This window comes from Poecile atricapillus, chromosome W (genome assembly GCF_030490865.1).
Source record: "Poecile atricapillus isolate bPoeAtr1 chromosome W, bPoeAtr1.hap1, whole genome shotgun sequence".
Classification (NCBI taxonomy): domain Eukaryota; kingdom Metazoa; phylum Chordata; class Aves; order Passeriformes; family Paridae; genus Poecile; species Poecile atricapillus.
Window position 1 is genome coordinate 46942721 of NC_081288.1, and position 24183 is coordinate 46966903.

The 24183-nt window shown below is 40.5% G+C and overlaps 1 protein-coding gene across 1 annotated transcript in view; it reads left to right on the forward strand.

Moving 5' to 3' along the window:
• The first annotated feature begins 728 nt into the window (after window positions 1-728).
• The window catches only part of LOC131592270 (protein NEL), a 138176-nt gene continuing 114721 nt past the window's right edge, over window positions 729-24183 (forward strand). Inside the window, exons 1-3 of the mRNA XM_058863675.1 lie at window positions 729-1105; window positions 1280-1408; window positions 19544-19694. Coding sequence (XP_058719658.1) covers window positions 1051-1105; window positions 1280-1408; window positions 19544-19694 — 335 coding nt within the window. The 5' untranslated portion in view covers window positions 729-1050. The remainder of the gene's footprint in view (window positions 1106-1279; window positions 1409-19543; window positions 19695-24183) is intronic.

A 24183-nucleotide genomic window follows, 5' to 3' on the forward strand; every position in this document is an offset into this window, starting at 1 on the left:
TTCTTAGCCCCCTTTATAGGCACACAAAGTACGGCACAGAAATGTCACTTGCTGGGGCGGGAGGAGGGTTTGTTAAAGAGGACAGGATCGCTCTGTAGAATCCTTCTTTACGACAGGGCAAACGAACCTGCCGTTTTCAGCCCCGCGCCAGCTCTGCACGTTCCCATCTCAGTCAGCTACTGCAAAAGTCCTGATTTCTTCCCTTCCCCCCCGCGTTCCCAAATTCTTTTTATTCACGCTCAAAGATCAGGCGGAGGTTGTGCCAGACCCTGGACGGCATCACCTCGGGAAGGGAACCAAGCGGTGACTTCAGCACAGGCAGAGGAGAGCTGCCGACAGGCAGAGCACCCCGAGGGTCACTGCCAGCACCGATCGCCCGCTGCCAGCCGCGGCCTCCGGGGGCACCCCGGCTGTCCCCGCCGCTTCCCCGCGGAGTTCCCAGCGGCCCCCGTACAGCGGCCCCCGTACAGCGGACCCGCTCCCCGTCGCTCCCCGGCGGCCGGGGCGCCTCCCCCGGCCCTGCCCAGCCCTGCCCAGCCCTGCCCAGCCCTGCCCAGCCCTGCCCGGCCCGGCGGAGGCGGTGGGCGGCTCCTGTGGCCGTGGCATAAACCGGCGGCCCCTCCCGCCGGTGCCGCTGTCCCCGCTGGACGGCGGGGAGGAGAGGCGCTCTCCTGCCATCCGGGCGGAGGCTGCGGCGGCTGCTGCTCTCCAGCGGAGCGGCGGCGGGCCGGGAGCTGCGGGGCACGGGCGCGCCGCCTCCGGCTGCCGCGGCCTCGCTCGCACGGCGGCAGCGGCGGGAGGCTCCGCCGGGCTTCCCCATTGTCTGACCGCGGGCGGAGAGCTGCGCTGCCCGCACGCCCCCCGCCCTCGCCTTTGTGTGCTCCGGCCGGCGGCGGGGCGGCGCGGCGCCCGCCGTGATGCGCGCTGCGGGGCGGCGCAGGGTCCGTGCCGCTCGCTGAGAGGCGGGGAGGGACCCAGCCCGTGCCCCGGAGGCTTTTCGCCCGCAGCAGCCGGAGGAGGGGGACTATGGACTGAGCGCATCGCTCTACCATGGAGTCGGGCATCCGCTTGAGCACGCTCTGCCTTCTCCTGTGCCTGGGACCAGGTAGGCGGATGCCGGACCCGCCGGGGGAGTGCGAGGCAGCGGGGCCGCTGGAGCTTCGCAGCCGCGATGCTCTGGCCGCCGGGCAGCCGCAGGTGCGGAGAGCGGCGGAGGAGCTGGGTGGGGGCTCGGCAAGTTGCGGCGTCGGCGGGTGGGTGACGGCACTTTTTGGGTCAGTTTCAGGCTTTGGCGTGGACCCCTCGCTGCAGATCGACGTGCTGTCCGAGCTACAGCTGGGAGGCTCCACGGAGGGCGTGCGCCAGGTGCCGGGGCTGCACAACGGGAGCAAAGCCTTCCTCTTCCCAGGTACGGCCGCCCCGGCCACGCAACTCCGGCCGTGGCCGTGGGGCCCCGGCGCTGCGCACGGGCGCGTCCCCACCAAGTCACCCCAACGCGAGAGGTGTGCTCGCTCTGAGACCTCGGCATCCCGTCCCTTCCCTTCCTGCTCGCTTTTCTTCCACTCTTCTTTAAAGCTCCCCTCCCATTATTTTATAATTTTTTTCCTCTCTCACCCCATTTTTTTTTCTTTGACTGGTAGACGCTTAATTAAAGTACAGCAGGAATGGGGATGGCAGATGGCATGTTTTGTGAGTCGTGGGGTGCGGTGATGAATAATAGCACCACCCACTCTACTGCTTTACTTGGGAAACGCTAAACATATCCCAGTTCCAGCTAAGGAAAACCTCACTGAAAGTTTTATGTGAATCGAGCAAAATGGTGAAATGAAGTGCCCCGGAGGAGGGAGGCAGATGGCTGGAAATAAGAACACCCTTCTTTTTGCCAGAGGGAAGTGGCCTTTTGGAGCTTTTGTGACATAACCCTCCTGAGAAACAATGAATGAGTTTTGGTCTCTTCAGTACTTGTGATTGTTTCTTTCTTAATATTTGGAATAGAAATAAAATAGTAGTCTTCTGTCTTCCAAAAATACATTTAGGAGTTTTAATAAAGATTATTAAAATTTCTTATATTGTAATTCATAAAAGACTGTAAAATAACTCTTGATAACTCATTGAATATGTTGGCATTGGTTACATTCCATACATTTGCTTATTATCAATGCGTTTTTGAATTAAACTTTAATAAAATACTGATATGTTAAATGAAGCTTAAATCAACAATATTTTTAGGAAAAAACCACCCAGTCTATCTTAACAAAAAAAAAAAAAAAAAGCGCTTAAAACTGGCCTTTAGAAGCAAGTCTCTTATCTGAAAGACTATTAAATGCTCCTGATAATCTATGACTAAACAAGAAGAAGGAATGTGGCTCACCATCTGATAAAAAACAAGCAAATCTCCACATCAGCTTCCACTTATAAGATAGGAGAACTTGATTGTTGGCTTCTTGTGTCATTCCAGGAGTTTAGCTTGGATCCGAGCAGATTTGTAGTGCAACAGGCAAGAGGCTGTGTTTCACGTACTGAAGAGTTATGATTCAAAGGAGATAAGATCTGGAAAGGGAATTTCTTTTTCATGTTTACATTAATGAGAGAATTTATCAGGAAGCTAATAGTTGCCAAAGGCTTCTTCTTTTTTTTTTATTTTTTTAAGGTGACCTCTGTAGCAGTGTTCTTCCCTGGAACGGCCAGCATGTGTCACTATGGACATAAATGTGGAGGCACATGGGCATATGCATTCAGCAACACTGGCACACGTTGGCTTTAAACATCTGTGGTGGGCTTGTGGCTGCAGGGCAGAGACCTCCGTGAAGGGGGTGACTGCTTCGAGTGGCAATGCATTTGTGTGTCAGTGGGATTGGTGTCCTAAAATAGGTGTAATTTTTAAGGTATGGTTCTGAGTTGAAGCCCCATTGTGCTATAGGGGATTGGGGTGAGCAAGTGGGAGAAAGGTAAAACTCACTGCTTTCACTGGTAACAGGATTCAAGGTTTGGAAGAATAAGACTCTCTGGTATATTTTCCCAGTGTCAGGACAAAAAAATTACTGAGTTACTAAAGAATTGTTTTTTTTTCAAGTTTTTCCCTCTTTCTTTGCAATTATGAGTGTACATTGTCCCCACATGGGTTTGCAGTTTATTTGTAGCAAAAGAAGACAGGAGTTTTAATTTTTCACAGCAGCCTTTTTATTTTGTTGGAAACAATTGGAGGAAAAACAAGGATGAAAACACTTGTGTCTAAATGATGGTTGAAGTCTCTGTGTCCCTTAGGAAGTCTTTCATGCCCTGCAGGACTGGAGATAATTTTCCCTGCTACTGCATAAGAGGACTACTGATTTTCTTATAGTAAATGGGGTCCTTACTGAGCAGAGAGATTTTAATTTCTGAACTTGCATTTAGAAATAGAGAAATTTCCTTCCTTGATCAGCCTGCTGGGTCCACTTAGTCATTTTTGTTCTGCTCTTAGAACTCACACTTTGGGAACACTTCTGCACTGTGTGCCTCTTAATGTATGTATTTGCAGTGTGTGAATTTCAAATACGTGTGTGTGTGTTGCCTTGAAATTTGGCTTTCCTTATTCCAGCTAAAGCCTTAGTCCTAGACAGAAAAGATTTTGTGAGAATGATGCAAATTACTTTAATTGATCTGTGAACTTACTCTGAGAGCTCAAACTTATGATCCTTTGCCTCTCTATTTCTTCAGATAGTGAATCTTTTCTTGTATCATACACATATTTACAACACTTAAGTATGTTGCCTTTTTGATAGACCATATTCTCAACTGATGTAAAGCCTTACTTTACGTAAGCTTAAGCCATTCAGAAGTCCCAAATGCTGTTCTTTATTTTAGAAGAAAATTATGAATGTGGCATGTTGAACTGCTAACAGGTAATAGACAATTAGAAGATATATGATGGGAAAATTATACATGTAGTTAAAGCAGAATAGTCTCTTTACTTCAGTTTCTAGGCAAAAAAGTCAGTTTTGACTGCTTAATTAGATGTAGCATCAATTTTCAGTATAGGGATTTAGCATCTGATTGGCTGTTCTGGCAAATTCTCTCTTGTGTAATTGACTTTTCAAAGGTACTTGTATTCCTAGGCCATATAGAACAACAAGCAGTCACTCTCGAAAGGTAGTTTTAGTCTGGCACTGTCCAGTCAAGATAATTTAGATTATACTCCTTATACAGTTCCTGATTTAGAAATAATGTTAGCCATTTGAAATTTGCTGTTACTTGGACGTTTTTTTTTTAATTTTTTTTTAATTTCTTTTTTTTGTGTGTGTGTGTTTTTGCCTTCAGGAGATTCAGGTGCTTGATTCTAAAACTTTTTAGGTGTCTGATGCTCCTTGGTTGTCATGAGTGGTAGCAATAGAATGCCACTGTAACCTGAATCTAGTTAGTTGCAGGGACTTCTTTTTCTGGAAATGTGATTTGCAAAGTAATTATGAAATGTTCCAGTGTAGCTTGTGGGAAGATACAATTATGAATAGAAAACAGGAGGAAGTCTTCAAAAACGTTAGTGTTGCTGTATGTGAACATCTGCCTGCACTTTCTAGCCAACAGCAGATAGTATTATGTCAAAATATGTTGAGAGGAAAATTATTCCTCTGCTGGTCAGAGCAGGAGAACAGAAGTCAGAATATCTATGTCCCAAATATCTCTCTGTTGGCAACTGTTGACATAAGTCAGTGAAATTTTCTTTGTTATTCCCTTTGTAAAACAGGGATGACACTTGGATAAAGCCCAAACCAGATGGGTGGACTGAAGTGTAATTAATGTAGTTAAAGAAAGCTTTTGGAGAAATACACATTGTCATTTTTATAGTTTTTTTTTTTAAGTATACCGCATTAATGCGATTTAAGGAGATGGGTGACGATAAAAGTCCAATGTATCTATTTTCCTATGAAAATATGGAAATCATATTGCTTCAAGAGGACATGTTGCATATGTAACTGCAGGAGAGTTTGAAGAAGTAGACAAAACCACAGCAAGGGATGCTGAAGGATGATGAGGGTTTTGGATGACTGACTCAAGTCTGTGCTAGGAGATACAACACTAAGCTCATGAAAGGTCCCAGTGAAGCCAGGTTTTTCAGCTGGAAATGGTGTTCTGAGGTGTGACAGTCTAAAGAAGGACTGCAAGAGTAACCTGGTCTCCTCTGGCATTTCACTAGGCAATAACATTTTGTCACCCTCCCTTTAAATTCTGTATTATATGTACTTCATAGTTAGAGCATTTTGACAGTCTTCCTGGGTCTCTCTTGTTGAGAGCAGGTACTATTCATCAGACTGTCCAAAGAGAGAGTGTGTGTGTGTAGTAATTGAGACACCTTCCAACTGCCTCCAGCACCAGTGGAGAGTGGAAAGTACACTGTAAATCAAGGAAGGAGAGGCTACAAAAATGAAAGCCAGGTGATGTGTAAGGACAATATATGCCCATCAAAAGATGTATATTCTGCTCAAAGGGAAGGCTAAAAGGTGGACAGAAGAGTGCAGTCAGATGGTTACAAACACAGAAACATGTATTTAAGGAAAAGGTAAAAAAGGACATATCAATTATGAAAATGCGAGAGCTTATGTCTCTGAATACAGAATTTGGAATTTATTCATAGGAAGGACAATTTTAGAGGCAAAATATGGTGGGGATATAAAATATTCTGATGGGGATCAAGATGTGCTATAATATTTTAAAAAATAATAAAAAATAATTTAATCTGTCAGTGGGATGAATGAAAGGACTTGGAAGTACTGTCCTTTGAATTGGTGCTGGCTGATCCAAAATGCAGGCAGAAAAAAGTCCCCTAAAACAGGCTTCTTGGTAAAAGTGGTGTGTTACCTGTTGTTGTATGAATGGATCATTAGTGTGTTATATTAAAATACTAGCAAGACAATATTACTCTATCTTGTATCCCTTTGGAAAGTTCACTCTATCTCATGATGTCATCTCTGGGCATTTGCTAAATAAAGAAGCTAAAAATAAAGCCTTAAAAGCAGAAGTGAGTGAACTTTTTGTCAAAGAAACAGTATTTACATTGCCTATGCATTTCACACACACTGCTTTTTCCTTGCCACCTGTCATTGAAATTATGGACAGATGTTTTCTCCAGGTTCCAGCTGAGCTTGCTGAAAATATTACAGTTCCCAGCTGCTCAGCACTGCCCAGAAGCTAGAGGTTACTGTCCCCACAACTCTTCTAAAGCAAGAGATTATATGAGTGTTCCCATGTCTGCTGATGGCAAAACCAGCCAGCTTCAGGAGCGAACCTGGCTGACTGCAGTGACATGGATTAGAGAGTCCTGTAAAATCCCCTTTCTCCAGCTGTACCCATCTCCCGGAGGAGTGGTAACAGCTGGGAATGAGGATGTTAATGTTGCCAACTGGCTTAGCTGACTGCAGAGTGAACACCTATCTGCAACTTTTCTTTTGTCTTGAATGCAAACTGGTTTCTCTCAAAAGCACTGAATCCTCAAAATGTGAGACCTCCATCATAGAGGTTGTCTGGATAACAAAAGTTTTAATCCAAGTTTAATTTCAGTAGGCACTAGCATGTTTTTTTGATGTTAGAAATGCCTAATGTAAGCAATTGCTCTAAGACAATGTGGTAGCCAGAAAGGTTTTGGTATATCTGGAATAACAGGATAAGCTTTCCCTTTGCCGCCTTCCACTTCTGAAACTTTCTGAAGTTGCCTCTGCACCTGTGCAAACAGTAACCACTGTGGCAGGGCACTGCCAGGATTGTGATTTATGCTGCTGGGGAGCCAGGCTGGGTGCTGAAGGAGAGCAGGAGAGCCCTGAAAAGCTGGACTGCTTTTGCTGGTCCAGCTGCTCCTCTGAGACATACCCTTGCTCCAGAAGAACTTAATATTCAGCAACCTCTTCTGGGAAAGAGTAGTTGTAGCAAGAGGTGGTGTTTGTGAAGTGTCTGCTGCTTGAGGACCCTGCCCAAAAAAGGAGATGGGATGTAAAGATCCTGCATCAATTTTCCATCCTAAACCATGAATTTTAATGCATGGAGATCTAGGATGCATTTACCCCTACTGAATATTCATGAATATGCCCAGAACTGGAGATTGTGTTCCTTGCTAACTGGTTGTGCTGGTTTATCTGTAAAATAAAGGGGGAAAAGTTATGGGAAAAAGACTTAAATATCTTGAGCTTCTGATTGATGCTTGTAATTGTACAGTGGAGGGTAGACTGAGAAATGGGAAATGAATGGGAACATAATGTATGGCAGATACAGAAACTGAGAGAAGAAAAATTTGTAATCCCTGAATGTAGTCATTACTGCAGAGCTGATACAAAGTAATGTTAAGGAATTACATAAAACTTGGCCTGTGGCATTTGGGATTTGCAACTGTCTTATGCTGAAAGTTTCTAATAAATACTGTGGCTGGGAGTGTGTATGAGGCATTAGTATCACAGAAGTATAAGTGGCAAGCAACAAGGTTGTTTTACATTCTGCTCTAAAAGTTGTCATTATTGATCCCGAGGAAAGTTACTTTACACAAAGTGTTCTTTTGTTGCCCTTTTTTAAATTTTGTTTTGTTTTCTTTTGATTTTCTGCAGTGGGTTTTTTCTGAGGAGGGAAAGGTAATAATCTCAGAGATTAAATATTCCCTTTAGAGCCTTTAGTTGTTGTTGGTTTTTTATTTATTTATTTAGTTATTTATTAGGTTTTGTTTTGTTGGGGTTTTGTTTGGTTTTGTCTTTTTTCTTGCATCTCTTTCCATGTGTCTTGATATGGGCTCTTGTCACTTTTCAGTCTGTTAAATTCTAGCATGACTTTGGTGGCTTTGCCTGGGCTTTGTAGGACAGTTAACATGTCCAGTCTCTGATACTTCAGCCTTTGGAGTGAATTAATACCTGAATTTATTTATCAGCGGGGTGCGACTCCATTTAAAGCAATGTTGTGTTTTACTGTGTTCTTGTGGATTTGAACCTGTGCTTTTCATAGCCAGGTTGTAGCTGATACCTGGAACAAATTTAAGTCCCTGTGACAATGATGAATCTCTAAATTTTTTTTTAATGAGTGTCTGGTTGTTCAGGTTAATGCAAATAACCATGAATTGTTTATACATTCAATATTGCCCCAAAGAATTCATACTGATTAACAGCAGACAGAACTGTACTTGCTTCTTTCTGCCTTTACAATGAGACCTCTTCTAGAATATTGCAACTACAAAATCCTTGTTAAGGCTTGTATTATCTCAGTGCTCAGCCTGGCATTTTTGTTGGAAATCTGAAGATGAGTATGATGCACATCAACTCTAAGGCTGTATGAAAGGGGAATACATTAAGATGGTGTTGGTGTGGGCATGTGGGGCAGAACCCTGGTGGGTGAGAAGAGACCTGATGGTTGGAGGAGTGGGGCCAAAGAGCCTCTCTCCATGTTGATGTCCCCATCAAGAGCAGGCAGGTGCAGATGGCTGCTCACCTGGCAGCCTCTCCTGGTGGTGTGGCAGGGGGCAATGGTGTTGGCTGAAGTTAAAAGATGTGATGTTGACAGCGGGACAGCATCTGTCCTGTGTGCCAGAGAGAACCCAGCACACCCAGCACATGTGCCCTGAGAGAGAGGACAGTGACCCTTCTAGATAGCTGTCAAGTGCATCTTTCAGTATTGCTGGGGGAGGATTGAATTAGCAAGAGGAAGTGACTGGGGAAAATGAGGTCTCTCTACCCTTATGTAATTACTTTTGCTGTGGCATAGTTCTGTAGTCACAAAGTGTGCCTGACACTTGCTAGGTTAATCTTTTTTTTATGGTTTCTTCCCCCACTGCAGCATGGCTCATTCTCCAGTGAGATGTCACAAAGGACAGCAGCATTTCCTACGCATCCCTTTTAGATCAATTTCAGTGTCTGTTTTTCCCCTACTTCTTGCTTATAAGATGTGGGAAATAGGTTTTCTACTCTCCCTTCCTCCCCAGCTTATGTTCTTCTAGTCTGTATCCTCCAGGGTATACAGGTGCTACCTTGGAAAAATAACTCCAAGTATGGTTAACTTCACTGTTTCCACTGAGACTTAAGGGAGGTACAGGACTGAGTTCGTAAGTTATTCAAAAGGGTTGGATAGGGGCTGGAAATTTTATATAGCTGTCATGGAACACTCTACTTCTTTGTAGTGACTCTTCCCTATATTTCATCCTGTTTGGTTTTGTGCCAAGGTGCAGATCCACTAAGCAGCTGTATTCTCCTACCTGTATTGCTAAGTTACAGCTGAATGAAGGGTGAAAAAGGATTTTTCACAGTTAGATTTTCTTTTTTTTCCGTCCGTGTATTTTGCCTAAATTCCTCTATATTTTGTCTCAATGTTTAAGAAATTATATTTTTTTTCATCTTGGCATTGTCCAAATGATTTCCTCTCAGGAAAATCTGAGGAGAAATATAAGAAAGGGTATTTTAGTTTTTAAATTTTTTTGCCTGGACATGTTTTCCACAATAAACACCTTCTATGAATGTTCACTTAGATATTTTAGATAGAAAAAATAATTTCTTGTAGCCATTTTCAACATGGAAGAATTTTACAGCAAAATATTTCTTATTGTTAACTTGTTAGTTGCTTTTCTTTTTTGGTGCATACTTTGTTTTTGGGGGTGTGTGTGATGCTGATGACTTCAGAGAGACACACAAACTTAGAAAATTGACTTTTAGCTTGAGTCATCTCATGAACTGCTGCTCGCAGCTCTGGGCTGTTGCAAGGTGTTAAAGCAATGGGCATAAATGTTCTAAAAGGACCAGCAGACCGAAAAGAGACTTCCAAAGACACAATGTCCAAAAGGCTTTTAGCAGATTAACATATTTGCTGCAGCACCAACTTTGCTATGATAGACTGTAATGTTTCCAAGGGAGCCATTACAATCAATATTGCTAGCGATCCATAACTGAGAACTCTTTTAGTGAAATTTGAGTGGCTATTTCCTTCTTTTAAAACAGGGAGTATAATAAGAAAAAGACCTCCAATTGTAGAGTTAGAGCAATGTTTATACAATTTCCCCAGCATAAATGCTTATTTAAGTATAATTAGATTGTGGTAACATCTGTAGTGTTTATCCTAAAAGAGAAGATGACATGTACCAGCCTTGAGTCTGTCTGAAAGTCCACCAGTCTCTAGATACAGCTGTGTAATGATCCAGAAGGGTTCCAAAGGATCTTTTCTAGTTTTGAGGTCAATAATCTGTGTTTTAATAGCTCCCTAAGCATACATTTGCATATTGTGCCCCAGCTGTTCCAAAGGCACTCTTAAGATTTTCTGTAACATTAAGTAATATGCCTCAAAATTGAAAGTCCCTAGATTTTCTCAGCTCTCATTCAAGGAAGAGGGCAGACTTGGGGAAAACCTTGTGTACCCTGTTCAGTGTTGCTCTGATTAGGAATCCCTGCATACACAATTAGCCTAAGGAAAGCATAAGGCAGTAAGAGATCTGGGAGGTTGAATTTTAAAAAAATACTGCATCTGGGTTATTGCATTCACTCTGGGTTTCTGCATTTCAGAAAAATATCAATGAATTGCAGGGACTGAAGAGAAAAACAGCAAACCTGATTATACAGTAACAAAAGGGCTGGCTTAGTAAGAAAGCTTTTGAAAGAACTTGAGCACGTACAACTTGTCCAAGAAATGACAAAAGTGTTGCATGATAAGTGTTTAGTATTAGAAGATTCTTAGAGGTTTAAAATGAAGGAATTATTTATTATTCAAAGAGCTAGAGGTAAGAGTAATGTAATGATACTACAAATTGAGAGGATTTAAGATAAAAGGAGACTTTTACACAGAACTAGTTTAGGTTGAGGAATAGCTGCTGAAGAGAAGTGGTGGAAATCTCCATAGTTTTGACTTTTTTTTAGACGATAGTATGAAATAAAATATCTAGGAAACATTAGCTGTGTTGTAGTCATTGTACATAATTGTTCAGGTAATAGGCTAAGGAATGGGTGGATGACCCTTTAAGTCTTTCTGTACTCTGGAGAGTGGGGATGTTGGTGAAACTGATCTAGTACAGGGAGAGTTTTGCAAAGACAGAAAGTAGCATCAAATACCTGGTACACAATTATCAGAACAGTGCCTTTGTCTTCTCCTGAAACTTGTTCTTTGGTGCACTTACATGTGTTTTGATGATGCCTGACTCAAATAAACCTAGAAGAGAAAAATAAAGCCTGGAAACATTTTATAATTTTAACCCATCCAAGCTTATAAATTGGGCATGAGTTTAAATCTGTAGCTGATTCATCAGGGGTAGTGGGCACATTCATAGAAGCATGGACTCCACTAATACCTGACTTAAATAAGAACTTTTGGAGAATCTGAACTCTGGTCTTTCCCAGCTTTCTTGAAATCTCTGGTAATGGTTGGTTTAAGTCTTTCATGTATTTTCTACCTGTCTGCCCTGCTCTCAGCTGAGCTGTGTATATGGTATTCCTTGGTATCTCTCCTCTTTGATGTTCCCAATTCAAAACCCTAATCTTTCCTTTTTCTGGCATCAGAACCAATATCCTGTGAGTGGAGATTTTTCCAACTATGCCAGTATGGTTGGTGTTATTGGCATCCTACTTCTACCCTCAGGTGTGGTCTCTCTGCCGCTTCCTGTTTCTGCTTGAATTCTATTTACAGTTCAGTCTCCTGCCTTCTCCCCCCATCTGCTGCTGTTTGCTCAGCCTGCTGCTGGAGGCCTGTGGCTAGCAACAGAGGTGTTGAATGTGTCCGTATTCAGATACAATTTTTTGCAGTGGTTGCCTCCCTCCCCCTGGCCTGCCCTATTTTTGCTGTTAGGAAACAAATTTTTCTGGCACTTTCTATCTGTGTCAGTGACTGTTGGCTATTCTCTTGGGTCAGAAGTTAATCTTTCATGCAAACTGCATGGTTGTGGTCATCTGCAAAATGATCTCATATGGTAAGCTTTCTTAAGCTCACCATTGTGTTGTGTGAAAAGAAATCAGCATTTAAATTCTTGATACACAGGGTTTTGGTTAGCTGAAGGCAATTAACCCTAATATGGGCAAAACCAGTTATACCCTAGAAAGCCAGAGATGAAGGAAAGCTAGGATGAGAGATCCAAATCACTACCAAGAGGGAGAAACAGATTCTTTATAGAGAAAAACCTTCTAGGTCACCCACAAATGATTACAGTCGGGCTAGATGATCTCAAGAAGTCCTTTCCAGCCTAAATGAATCTGTGGAACACAGGCTGTAGGAGTTAGGTCCTCAGGAGCTGCATACTTGTCACAGCAAAAGGAGTTTTTGAGAGAAAATGACTGAGCAGAGAGCATGAGTAAGTCTTACTGACACTTGCACAGTGAGAACCAAGTGAGGGGGAGACGTGGTGTGCTGCTGAGAGGGTGTTGGATTGCCTACACCAAGCATGATCCTAATTCAGGGATGCCATGGTGGGTGCTGATCTTATACAGTCTGCCATTGTATGATAGTTCACCACTGGAATATGATATTTTTGAGAATTTGAGTTGTCACATCTTCAGAGAGAGGAGTAGGGTATGTAATGCAGCTTGATCTTTATCTAGAATAATCTGCTTCCATGATTTATTACTGCCATTAAGTTTATACTTGATTGTTTTTAATTGATTGGGCTTTGTTTACCTTTGGTAGCCTGCCTTTTAATTTGGAAAAGGCTGGCAACACTATCTCCTCCTCCTCCTCTTCCTGTCCTCCCCTTTTGCCTTGAATTGAATAACTGTTAAAATCCTGGCCATGCTATATACAATGAGGAACTGAAAATAAAATCAGTGTTTTAGCAGTTCTCATGTGTGTCATGCCCTTATTACAGTACTGGTAGGGCTGGAAGATATTGCATTGTTTTTCTTCTGCTCTTCAATGTCCCAGTGTTAACAGCATTTCTTGGTGTGATATTTCTGTTTGTTGTTAGGTCAGTTTGACACAAAGTGCTCATGTGACAGTAGGCAACCAAGCATAACTAGGTGCATATGCCACAGATGGCAGCTGCAAGGAAAACAAGGCAGGCTTGATTTTCTCCACAGGTTTCAAGGTGTTCTCAAAACAGCTTCTAAAAAGCTGTTTTGTGCCCAAAGGGAGTTCATATTTATATACACATATATATTTATAAAGCTATAGCCTGTAACCTTTTAGATATTGAAATGAAGAAACAAAAGAAGTCCCACTCTGTGCTCCATCAGTGTCCTTGTTCAAACATAATAGGTTTTATAGCAGTCTTGGCTGGGAAAAACCTAAACAACATAATTCTAAGTAGCAGTATGTGATTCTACCTATGAGGGAACACATACAAAAAAATCAAATCAAAAAAGCATCTTTAAAACTTAAAAAGGATTTAAGAATAGTGTTGGAGTATAGGCTAGGAAAAACTGGTAATCAAAAGGCCTATTGCATCATATAATTGATAATCTGGAACCTATAAATCACCAGAAAGCATCACAATAATAAATACATGGTGTGGAGCATACCATGCAGCACACATTTTAATTTCCTAGCAGTGGAATTTCAGTAACTAGAACAGAAATCTTTTATCTTCATTACTTTGCTGTCATGTAATAGGTCCCCAGTGAGTAGCACCCTCTCTCCTGATGATAGTATCTAGCATGATGACAACTTCTCTGAAAGGGATAGTATTTCTGGGGTACACGGGACAGAAGTTTTCTGTATCATGTATGCCTTTAAAAATCCCTGATAGTACTTTTGTATGTATGGCACTTCCCTGTGTGTTGATCTATACATTTGTAAAATTCCTTTCAGAGATGTTCAGGAGAGCACATTTTCATTTTCTGTGGCAGTTCAGTAGGAGTTGTTTTATTAACAATCTAGTGTGGCAGGATCTGTATTGCTTATTAGTAAATCAGCTATTTCAGCCTCCTGTGCTGGGAATACAGATTTCTAATCTGGAATCCTACATGTTCAAAGTTCAGGTTTGCCTGTGATAAGAAACCTAAGTTTCTTATCCTGTCATTTGCAAAAGGTTGGGAAAATTGTCAGAAATATGCTATTACACTAGCAGTCACTAGAACCTTTTCTATAACTATTTATCTTTTATTTATTTTTTTGCTTACTGTGTCCAATAGTCATGGAATTCTTCTTCATGGACCTGACATTTTTGAGGAGCATGCCTGACTTTTTGCAGTGCAGCTGGACTGCTTTACATTACAGGAAATTCTTCCCTCTTGTAGTCCTGGTGCAAATTCCCTCCTTGCTGAAGGGACAACAGCCCAAGGAAAGATGAAAGATGTGTAAATGTCTCAGCATTGTGCTCTGGCAGGTTAAGACTGAGATTGAGAGAGCCGTGGTACCGAGTCCATGGCGGAACGATTCAGTCACATCTGACTTGCCTCGGTTTCTAGAAGCATCTGGTTAGTGTATAAGCTCAGAGGCTTAACCCAGCCACTAGAATAATCACCGCCAAACTTGTTTTGTATCATCTCTTGCAGAATGCTTCTAGGCAGATTTCAGTGCTATTATAGTCAGTTCACAGGGAACGTGTGTTATATTAGAGCTGTCGTTTTCCACAGATAGTCATGGATTTTCAAAGTCTATCCTAACTGTCCCTATTCAAGCCTAGCTGTCCAGACTCTCAGTAGCCTTCCCTCCTCTTCTCCCACAGTGGATTTATGTTCTCAGCTGTGCCAAAATGACTTTAAACATCCAAGTATGTAGCATATAGGTGAGACAGTTTTGGCCAGTAGTGATATGGTTACTGTTTTTTAAAGATATAAGAATGAACAACCAATATAATGGGGAAAAATGTGTACAGAAGGAGGTCTTCTAGTCTTTTGTGTTAGTCCATTGTGACTTGGGGGACATTGCATATGGTTTGAGCTGGAGGAAAGCCCTTGCTGGATGACACACCAAGGTAGCTGACATTCAGAACAGAGGAAGCTACAAAGCAAAGGCAGTTGGAACCTCCCCAAATGCTTCGAGAACAAACTGTGACATTTTCCCCCTTGTTTTTATTTGATTTAATGATTTGGCTTCAAGTCAGTTTTTGTTTCAATTGTTTAGTTTCAGCTGAAGAGCATTTTGCCCTCTTCCTTTTCTCCTTCTCATCCACTGCATTTCTATCTGCATGCTTCTTTGTTGAAGCGTTTTAGTGGAAATAAGGCAGACACACCACACCATGGGGGTGTCAAAACTGCAAGGGCTGTTTGTGGGCTATGTCCCTAAAAAGCCTGTGAGGTATCCCAAGATCCTCATCATGCCACTTGGGAAATTAATTACTAGAGTCCTTGTTTCTGACATTTGTGAGTGTTTGTGCTGGGGACACCAGGTTGGATCCAGTTTACGGGGGGTGCTTGTGTGCACAGAGCTCTGGATTACCGGGTGGTATCCTGACTACATTTCAATTGTAGTCCTGGAACTCACCCAGGCTTGGGAATTGGGCAGTGCTCCTGAGCCCTTGGGAATGGCCCCAGTGGGAATCTTACAGGGCTAGTGTTTACCCCACTGCAATCTTTTAAAATTCAGGTAGAGCTGCAGCACCTTCCCCCAAACCCTTGCAGAGCCCCTTCCGACAACCTTGGGGAATCCAAAAAAGGTTCACTTGGGTTTGGAAAACTACAGCTGCTTTTTTTGCACTTCTCTGTGAAACAACTGGGAATCTTTGAGGTGGGAATAGAAAAATTTATAGATAAAGTAGCTGAAAATGTTTTATGAGCAGATCTTATGTATCAGTTTAAATAGCAAAACAACCAGCCTTTCTACTGAAGGATTTAATTCATACCACGTCTAGCAAGGCTTTGGTCTAATAAAGGTTATTTTACTTTATATCTTCATTTTTCATTAGAGGAATGCAGCTCCTAAATTTGAATGCACTGTGCTCCACTTAAAATCCTGCTGTGGTCTGTCAGCCCTGTAAAGATTCTGCTTTTCGAGTGGCTTTGCATGCTGCCCCATTGGCTGGGTGCAGTTTAGTTTTTATTTGTTACCTAAATGAAAGAACCATATAAAGTAAACAGTTGCCCTTTGAAGGCTGTGTGAAATCCCTAGTTATGAAAATATTAACCGAAAACTTGAATATGGGAAAGTGACAGGATGTGAATATGTGCCTGTGACACTCATCCCTACTAGTGTAGGAAACCGAAACAAAAATTGAGCCAATTATATTTTTCAGCCACATTTTAGCCTTCAGCCCTCTTTCTTCTCGCAAAGCACTAGAATTTAATTTGGAGAGTTCAGCAGAGCTACAGTCAGATGCAGAATTGATTTATAGATCCTGCTATTAAAAGCTGATTATGTGCCCATGAAACAAACTGTGGAGCTCAATTAGTTAGAATGCCTCCTTCAAAGACTATTCTGCAGGAATTGTTTTATAATTCAGTTGTACTGTATGTTTACTTTGATATGCTCTTCAAGAATTTGAGACCATCCTTTGCTAGGAAAATGTATGCATTCTATTTAATAACTGTTTTCTTTTATTGTGGACTGGAAAGGAATGGTAATGAATGGATTGTCCTAAGTCTCTCCACTGTGTGGTTTGGTATGCTGCTGGTGCTGTGTATGGAAATTTTCCTGCTTACTTCTCATAACTTGTTTGTGGCTTCTTCCAACACTTTTTTTTTTTTTTGTGAGGAGGCATGGCTGGACTAGTTAAGAGTGGATCAGTTGCCTCCAATAGTTCCTCTTCTGTTTTTATGAATGCAGTTATCACCACAAGGTTGATGAGACCAGTCAAATGCTGGTGATGACAAAGGATAAAACTGCTTCTTTCTCCAATACCCATTTGGACTGGTAGTCCTTTGGACTTTTGGAGTGAGTCTTGGTGATAGTTACTTGCTATCTTTGATAAAGTGCAGTTATTATCTCATGTGCATGACTGAAATGACAGTGTCTGTCTGCTCTTGACATCTCCAGGAAACACTGGTGTGGTATTGGTGTTTGCTGCAGAGCTCTGACTGCAGATTGTCTCTGAGAGGGGAAAATGTCTCCTAATAGTGAGGGTTTTTGGGAGCACAGGCAGCCTCTAAGCTTGTCTTCTGAAGGGCTCTGTTCCTGCAGGTCTTAGGGTCAGTGGTTTTCTTCACTGGGCTTCCAGGCTGCTTTACAATGTTAGATATTAAAGGATCTAGCCTGAACAAGGACTGAGACATGATTTGAGTTTGGATTTTTGATTCTTTAATTGTCACTTTCATGTTTTTGTAAGTTAAAGATGGAGTGATGACACTATGGATTTGTGATTTGTTGTGGTGTGGTCAAACCAAACACATGGAATATTCTAGGAAAATAAACCCAAAACATCATGGTTAGAGATAAATTTCTCATTCAAACTATTAATTCTCTCCTTATTTCTGCACTCTAAGTTGAAAAGATTTATGCCTTTGGTTTTGTGTATTAGAAATGTTCACAGTATGGGGTTTTTATGTAACTATTGAGAAACTGCAAATTATTGTTTGAGATATACCAGTTTGATTTTTCCAGGCTATTATGGAAGAACTCCAGTTCCAGTAAAGTATTTTTGTTGGGTCTTAAACTGATTACTAGGAGCCAAATATCAAGAAGCAGCCTGAAGCAATATTTATTGAGCACAGCTGGTGATCTATCAAGCACCTACTGTTAGTTTTCAAAGGCAATTGGAAGGAGGGATTTGCACTCTTGTGTTAGTGTGAAAAGAATGGATCTGACAGATCAAGGACCTTTCAGTCATCTTGCTTTTAAAAGATTCACCTGGTGCCTGCCCTGAGCAAAGAGTGTTGTGCATCATAAGAGTAGTAATAATTCAAAAGGCTGTGTAGCTTTTTAGAGCAGCAAATATGATCTGACCTATTGGCAATACCAAAACAATGGCTGTGTGTTTTGGCAATGTAACATTCCAGAGGTTAGTGTGATGGTAATCTTAGTATATAGGCTGCCAGCATGGTGCAATCAGGTCTTGATGCTATTGTCTGTGTATAAGGTTATCTGAGGCAACAATGAATGATTATAGGGTACCCAGGTAAGGTTTTATAGAATAAAGGATGGAAAATTCTCATCTAGTGTAGTGATCAGGTAATGTTTCTGGTGACATGAAGAGACCTCATCAATTATTCCTGCCTTGTGGGTGTTGTGGCAGCTCTGTGTTTCCCCTGCCTGTCACACAGTGGTGATGACTGGGGTGGCCCTGGAGAGCTCCATGTGATGGTGAGGGCTTGTTTCCTTGTGAAAGCACAGGCCATCTGTAGCGCAGTGTTTGCATCCCAATAGCTCTAGTTGGAATAAAAGGGCCTGTAGAAGATGGGGATAGTTATAAACTTATGGGCTGGCCTTCTTTAAGGGTGGGGGTATTAAACATATGCTTTCTTTCATCAGTTGCTTATGAAGGCATCACAGAAATTTGGTAGAAATTAACTTTTCCTTTTTTTCCCTTTTGGGTTTCCCTTTGTGAAAAACAGATGGAATTCAACCAGGTGCGACACTGTTCAGGAACTTGGTTAGGACTTCACATTTGCACAGGTTGTTGCATTTCCTAAACAGATATTAAAAAAATCCTGATCAGAAAGCCAAAATAAACTGTTGTTATTAATAGAGAGCAGCATTTTCATAGTTCCAATTTAAGGAATAAAACTGTTTCAAGAACAGTGGTGTAAGCTGAGAGTGATTTACTTGAGAGCTCAGCTCCAGTGTTGCCGAAAGAAAATCACCAGTTCTATTGCTCTTAGCTCTCTACTGCTGCTCCTGAGCTAGTGTTCCCAAGTAGAGCAGAATGGTCAAATTGCTGTGACAAGAAGCTTGTGAATTGATTTAATTCTTACACAGCTGATTACACATGCTAATGAATTGATTTTGTGCATTAAAAATGTATATTAATTTTTTTCTTGTATAATGTATTCTGAAGATTGGGAATTACTTTTCCAGCATTTGACATATTATTTTGTAAATTATCTCTCTAGACATCTTAAGCTTGGGCCTTTTTTATTTTCTATGCATGTTATGTGCAAATTCAGTAGAAATATTTCATCAGTCTAGGCATTGTGTTGGTTTCTAAAAGTAAAATCTTTATTGCATGTTTGCCACTACTCTAACAAATGTTCATGACATACTGTGCAAGAAGCAGCAGGAAAACTCCACCCAACTGGAGTATAGAGCAATGAAATAGTGATAAAATATTTTGAAATTTCATGGATTTTTAAACTATTACTTAAAGCTGAGTAAATTGTTTGTTGTTTTTTTTTTTCAAATTAGTATATTTATTTGTGTATTTATGCTATTAGGCATAAGATATTTTAGAAGTCATTAAAAAGTTGCTCAGGTCACGTGTCCGGATTTAGGCTTATGTCTAGTGTTGTCACTGTGCTTCACTGCTAGTGAGCCCAAACTTTGGATGAGATATTAAAGGTACCATCTGGCCATCCCTGAGGAAAGTAAGAGTTATGACCCTGGATCAAAACAAAACACCATTGCTCCCAGAATAGAATAGGTGTCCTAGAAAATGTGTTCTCTTTCATTGAAATGTCTCCCATTGCATGCAAAACTAATGTTTTAAATACTTTGGTCCTTGCTTTTGCCTGTCTGTTCAGTTGTGCTTCTCAGAAATAGCCTGTTATTTTGAATAAGGATGTAAAGTAACATAGGATTTTATACTGAGTGTTTTTTCTTATGTTTATTTTAGATACTTCAAGAAATGTGAAGGCATCTCCAGAAACAGCTGAAATATTTTTTCAGAAGTTAAGAAATAAAGGTGAATTCACAATTCTGGTGACCTTAAAACAAGCCCATTTGAATTCAGGGGTTATTCTCTCTATTCACCATTTAGATCACAGGTAAGTACTGATACCTGTCTGCTGGCTAATGAAAGTATATGAATTCATGCATTAAAAATTTGAACATAAATTAGAACAAAATTGTTGTGTAGTGGATGATTCTTAAATATTTGCAGTGTTTGGATAGGCACATTGTGCACGTTCATAAAAAGTCACAAGGGAAGGGCAAGAAGGGTTTTTCTTTACACATCTCTTACCACCAAGGGCATGGAAAGCCAGTTCTCTATTGTTCATAAGCACAAGGACCAGATTCTCAGCTAGTGTAAAACTGTCATGTCACTATAGTTACACTGATTGACAAAGCCTGGCCCTGTAAATCCAGCTCTTCATTGTTTTTAACAATATAAGCAGTCTTAAAAAGAAAATAAATCCTCCAGTTATGAGTTTACATCTTCCCATGAATGGCAGAGCACTCTACTCAGAATGTTGTCAGCCTTGAAAAATTAAAGTGAATGACACATAGCATTGAAGGATTATCCTTTTGATAGAATAAAGACTGCTAGAGATATAAGATACTTTTTATACAGCTGTTTGAGTAATAGCTATTAAAGATAACTGCCCTATGATTCTCTGACAGAATAAAAAGGAGTTTTCAAATGTGCACTTTCTAAACTGTCATTAGCATGAGAAACAGGTGATCTCTGCTTTAGGTTCCTAGTTATTTTTATTTTCTTGTGTACAGTCCCATAATTCTTTCTTGACAGTCTCACTGCAAAATAACAAAAAAAAAAAAAAAAAAGACATTTCAAGCACAGCAAAATGTCTGTTCCTTTTACATGAGTGTACAAATTTTCATTAGCAAGCATGGTGACAATTATTTTGTGCTGGAAGATGCTCCAAGTCAATCTCTATTCTGTTTCTCAGAGGCCCCATCTTCTGCAATTTAGCTGCTTGTAAAAAAACAAACAGAAAGACCAACCAAAACACAAACCACAAAACAAGAAGAGGGAGAGCATTCCCAAGGATCATTATGCCAAGTTTATAAAAGGATTTTCAAACTTGTCATGGGGTAGCTGAATGTCTCCTGGATGGCATTAGAGGTGCCCTTAAGCTTTTAATAAGCACATTCCGGTCTCTTCTGTGCTAGAATATATGGGAAGGTGTCTGTGTGCCAGAGTAGTGTTTGTTCAGTTTAACAGTGCTAAAATGAGGGCTGACCTAGGTGTGGGTAATACTGCAACCAGACAAGCATCTTGTGTAGTTTCTCCTATGGTTTTGATGTTTTATGATGAATGACAGTAAAGACAACAGAAAGTAGATGTTAAAAGGAGGCATTTGGATGGCTTATATTAAATAGTTGCTTCTTCAGTGCGGGATCTCCATCTCTGACCTTGCCCACTTCTGACCAGGGACTTGGCTGTAACAGTTCTTCCAGTTCTTAAACAACTTCTTGGGAAATTTCTGTCACAGCAGTCATCCTAGTTAGTGGGAAAAGGAGCAATGCCAGACCTGACTCCACTCCTTTGCACTAGCTTTAGCCTTTTATCACACCGATGTCAAAAAACTTTGCACTAGCATTGAACTGCTGCCTTGCAGCTATATTCCTAATTTACAGAGGTCAGTATTAGCTCTTATGTTTCTGCAGTGAGGAGCTGAACGGTGATGAGGAAGGCAGAAGGTGGCAGTAATTGAAGGATGTAATTAATATCACACAAGTACTTTTTCATGTGCTTTATTTTACAGAGCTTTCAAGGCAACTAATGGTTCTAGGGTAAAACCATTTCTATGGTACAAGAAAATAAAAATGTTTAAAAAGTGGGAAAAGGTGCATTTATTCATACTTTGTGCTTTTGGAAATAAATCAATGTAAAAACTCATCCTGTCTTTGCATGGGTCTAGGGACATTGGTGCAAATATGTGAATTTACATCAAGGGCATTTTCAAAATGGTAGGATTTTTAAAATTTTATAATTTTGTTTATAAACTTAAAATAGTTTATGTGATTCAGAGTTTACTGATTCAGTCTGTGTTGTCTAGTTTTATGTAATTGTTGTTTTTGTTCCTTTTTGCTGGCTCCCTTTTGAGAATCATAAAAAATGAATACTTGCACCGAGACATGGTCATGTAACTATTTAAGGCTTTGGGTCTTAAGAAGTTGACAGGTCTGGTCTCACAATTTCATGTCATGTGTTGAATGCTGTGCTTGGTCTATCAGAGAGATTCTCCACATAAGTCTCAGGCCTGGGCATTTGCTGAGGCTGGGCTGTTGCTGTCACCACAAAAAAATGCTCACAGAAATTATCTACTGAAAATACAGTCATCTTTTCATGCTTACTTAATTGCTTTTATCTTTTCCTGATTGAATATGAAAGTTGATGTCCCCTCTTATAATGATTATGCATTTCTCTAGTATTAAGTATATTAAAATATTTTTAAATTAATCTTAAAGTGGAAGTGTCTGAAACAATACCTGTAACTGTCCTTTCCTAACTTACCCATACATTTCCACAGACATCACTTTTTCCCCCCACTGATTAGAGCAGCCAAGGAGTTCAGGCAGTGGAAGTTTTGGGTAAAGTGTGGTGATAATTTCAGAAAAAATTCTTGTGTTGTCAGGGAATTCAAATCACACATCAGTAATTGTTCAGATGAATTTCAAGCAGGCAAACACATCTTTTAAATATGGCAGATTTATATGGCATATGTCTGAAAGACAGAAGTTATAAATGTCTTCTTAACTCCAGGGCTTTACCTTGACCACAGACAGTGCCTTGCCTAAAATGTGTTGTACTTCATGGTAACAAGGTAAATATTTTTAATTGTGTTAATGAAGGGCTACCTTAAGTCTGAGTAGAAACACTGTTAAACACTGCTGTTTGTTTCATCTCTGTTTAAGCTGTATTATCCTCCTCACTTCTGAATTTGTCTCACTTTCTTCTTGATGGAAGAGTCAGCAGAGAGAGGATTTTGCTCTCTGATGGGGTTGTAATATATATTTGGTCTTGCTATTCCATCATATATTTTCATTTAATCATCAGCAGAGGAACTGATGATAATAAAGCTTTTTCCTCCTTTTGTGGTTTTGTGGCTTTAAGTAACTAATCTTACATTCATATCTCTTGAGATACTGCATATTAGGCCCTTAAAGGATGAAACTGCTAGGTTGTAGTTTAACGATTCTTCCTTTGGTGAGTGCTTTTTATATCCTGGAGCAGAGAACTGAAATCAGTAGTATATTATAGACAGGCATTTCCTACCCTTAATTTGTATCTCTACTAATTTATTCAATTTCTGCCTTCCTTAGTATTTGTTTTCACAGCAGTTGGTGTCTTGTGATTATCTGCCGTCAAATGGGCTGTACTGCACTACAGTTTCAAACCTCTTTTAGTAATGTAGGAGGAAGTTATCTATGACATTTTCTCTCATACTGATTTATGCTACCAGGAGATAAGTTACCAGAGGTGAATTCCCGATGCATGAATTTTGTTCTCTCATTTGACCATTGTATTAAAATAGAGGTGGAACTGTACGTTCCCTGCTTTTGATGTATGAGTGCCAGTGTTTCTGGACTGCAGTGTGAAGTGTCCTCTCTGACACCACAAAATCTGCTGCAAAACTCTTACACTGAGAACAGCTTCCAGTATTTACCACTGAAACCAATATTTGCAGAGCAGGTGTTAGGTAATATGGGATTAATTTTCAAAGCTGTATATGAATGTATATGTGTATACATAAATACATAGCTTTATATGTATATAAAGCTGTATATGGCTGTTCCCTGTGCCAAAAGAGGTAGTAGCTTACTTCTTCTGTTTAGAACAGTCCATGATTTTTTTGTTGGAAGAGTGGATGGTTATATTGTTCTGTATTTGGTTTTTTTGGTATTAAATCTTAGTTTTTGTTCCTTACTAGTCTGATAATAATTATTAACCCTCTACAATTTGTTCATAACAGCACTTTTGAATTCCTCTAGTGATTTTAACCTTCTCTGGTGTCAGCTTTCTATTCTTTTGATGCAGTTTGCATGTTTCATCAAAGGTGTAAAAAAAAAAGATATATTCATTCATTCATTCACTGCTTTTCCAGTGCGTGAGAAGATTCTGTGGGACAAAGAATTCTCTGTGTAAACACTGACAGCTTGACCAGGCTCTTTATCCCAAAAGAAAAAAGTTCCTTGTTTATATTGGTTTGGGAGATTTAATGTCTATCCCTCAGTATAGGATTGGATGGAAATATTTGTAAAGCAGCCGTTTTGTGTTATACTCTGTTTTATGCCTTTGTGGTGTTAGGAATCACCTGTTTCTTTAAGTGTTGGCTATAAAGGTTATCATAAAATTGATTGACACCATGTCACTCTTGCTTGGATTTGTTTTTTTGTATTTTTTTTTTACTTCAGTTAGTTTATACTCTGTGACCAAAAAGAAAAAAAAAGGGAGTAGGATGTAAGTTCCTATAGTTCATGTACCTTACTATTCCATAACTTTTGTTAAATCAAGTGAGGCCAGCCTGTCCAGTGAAAATCATTGCAGTACCAGCTAATCCAGGGTGA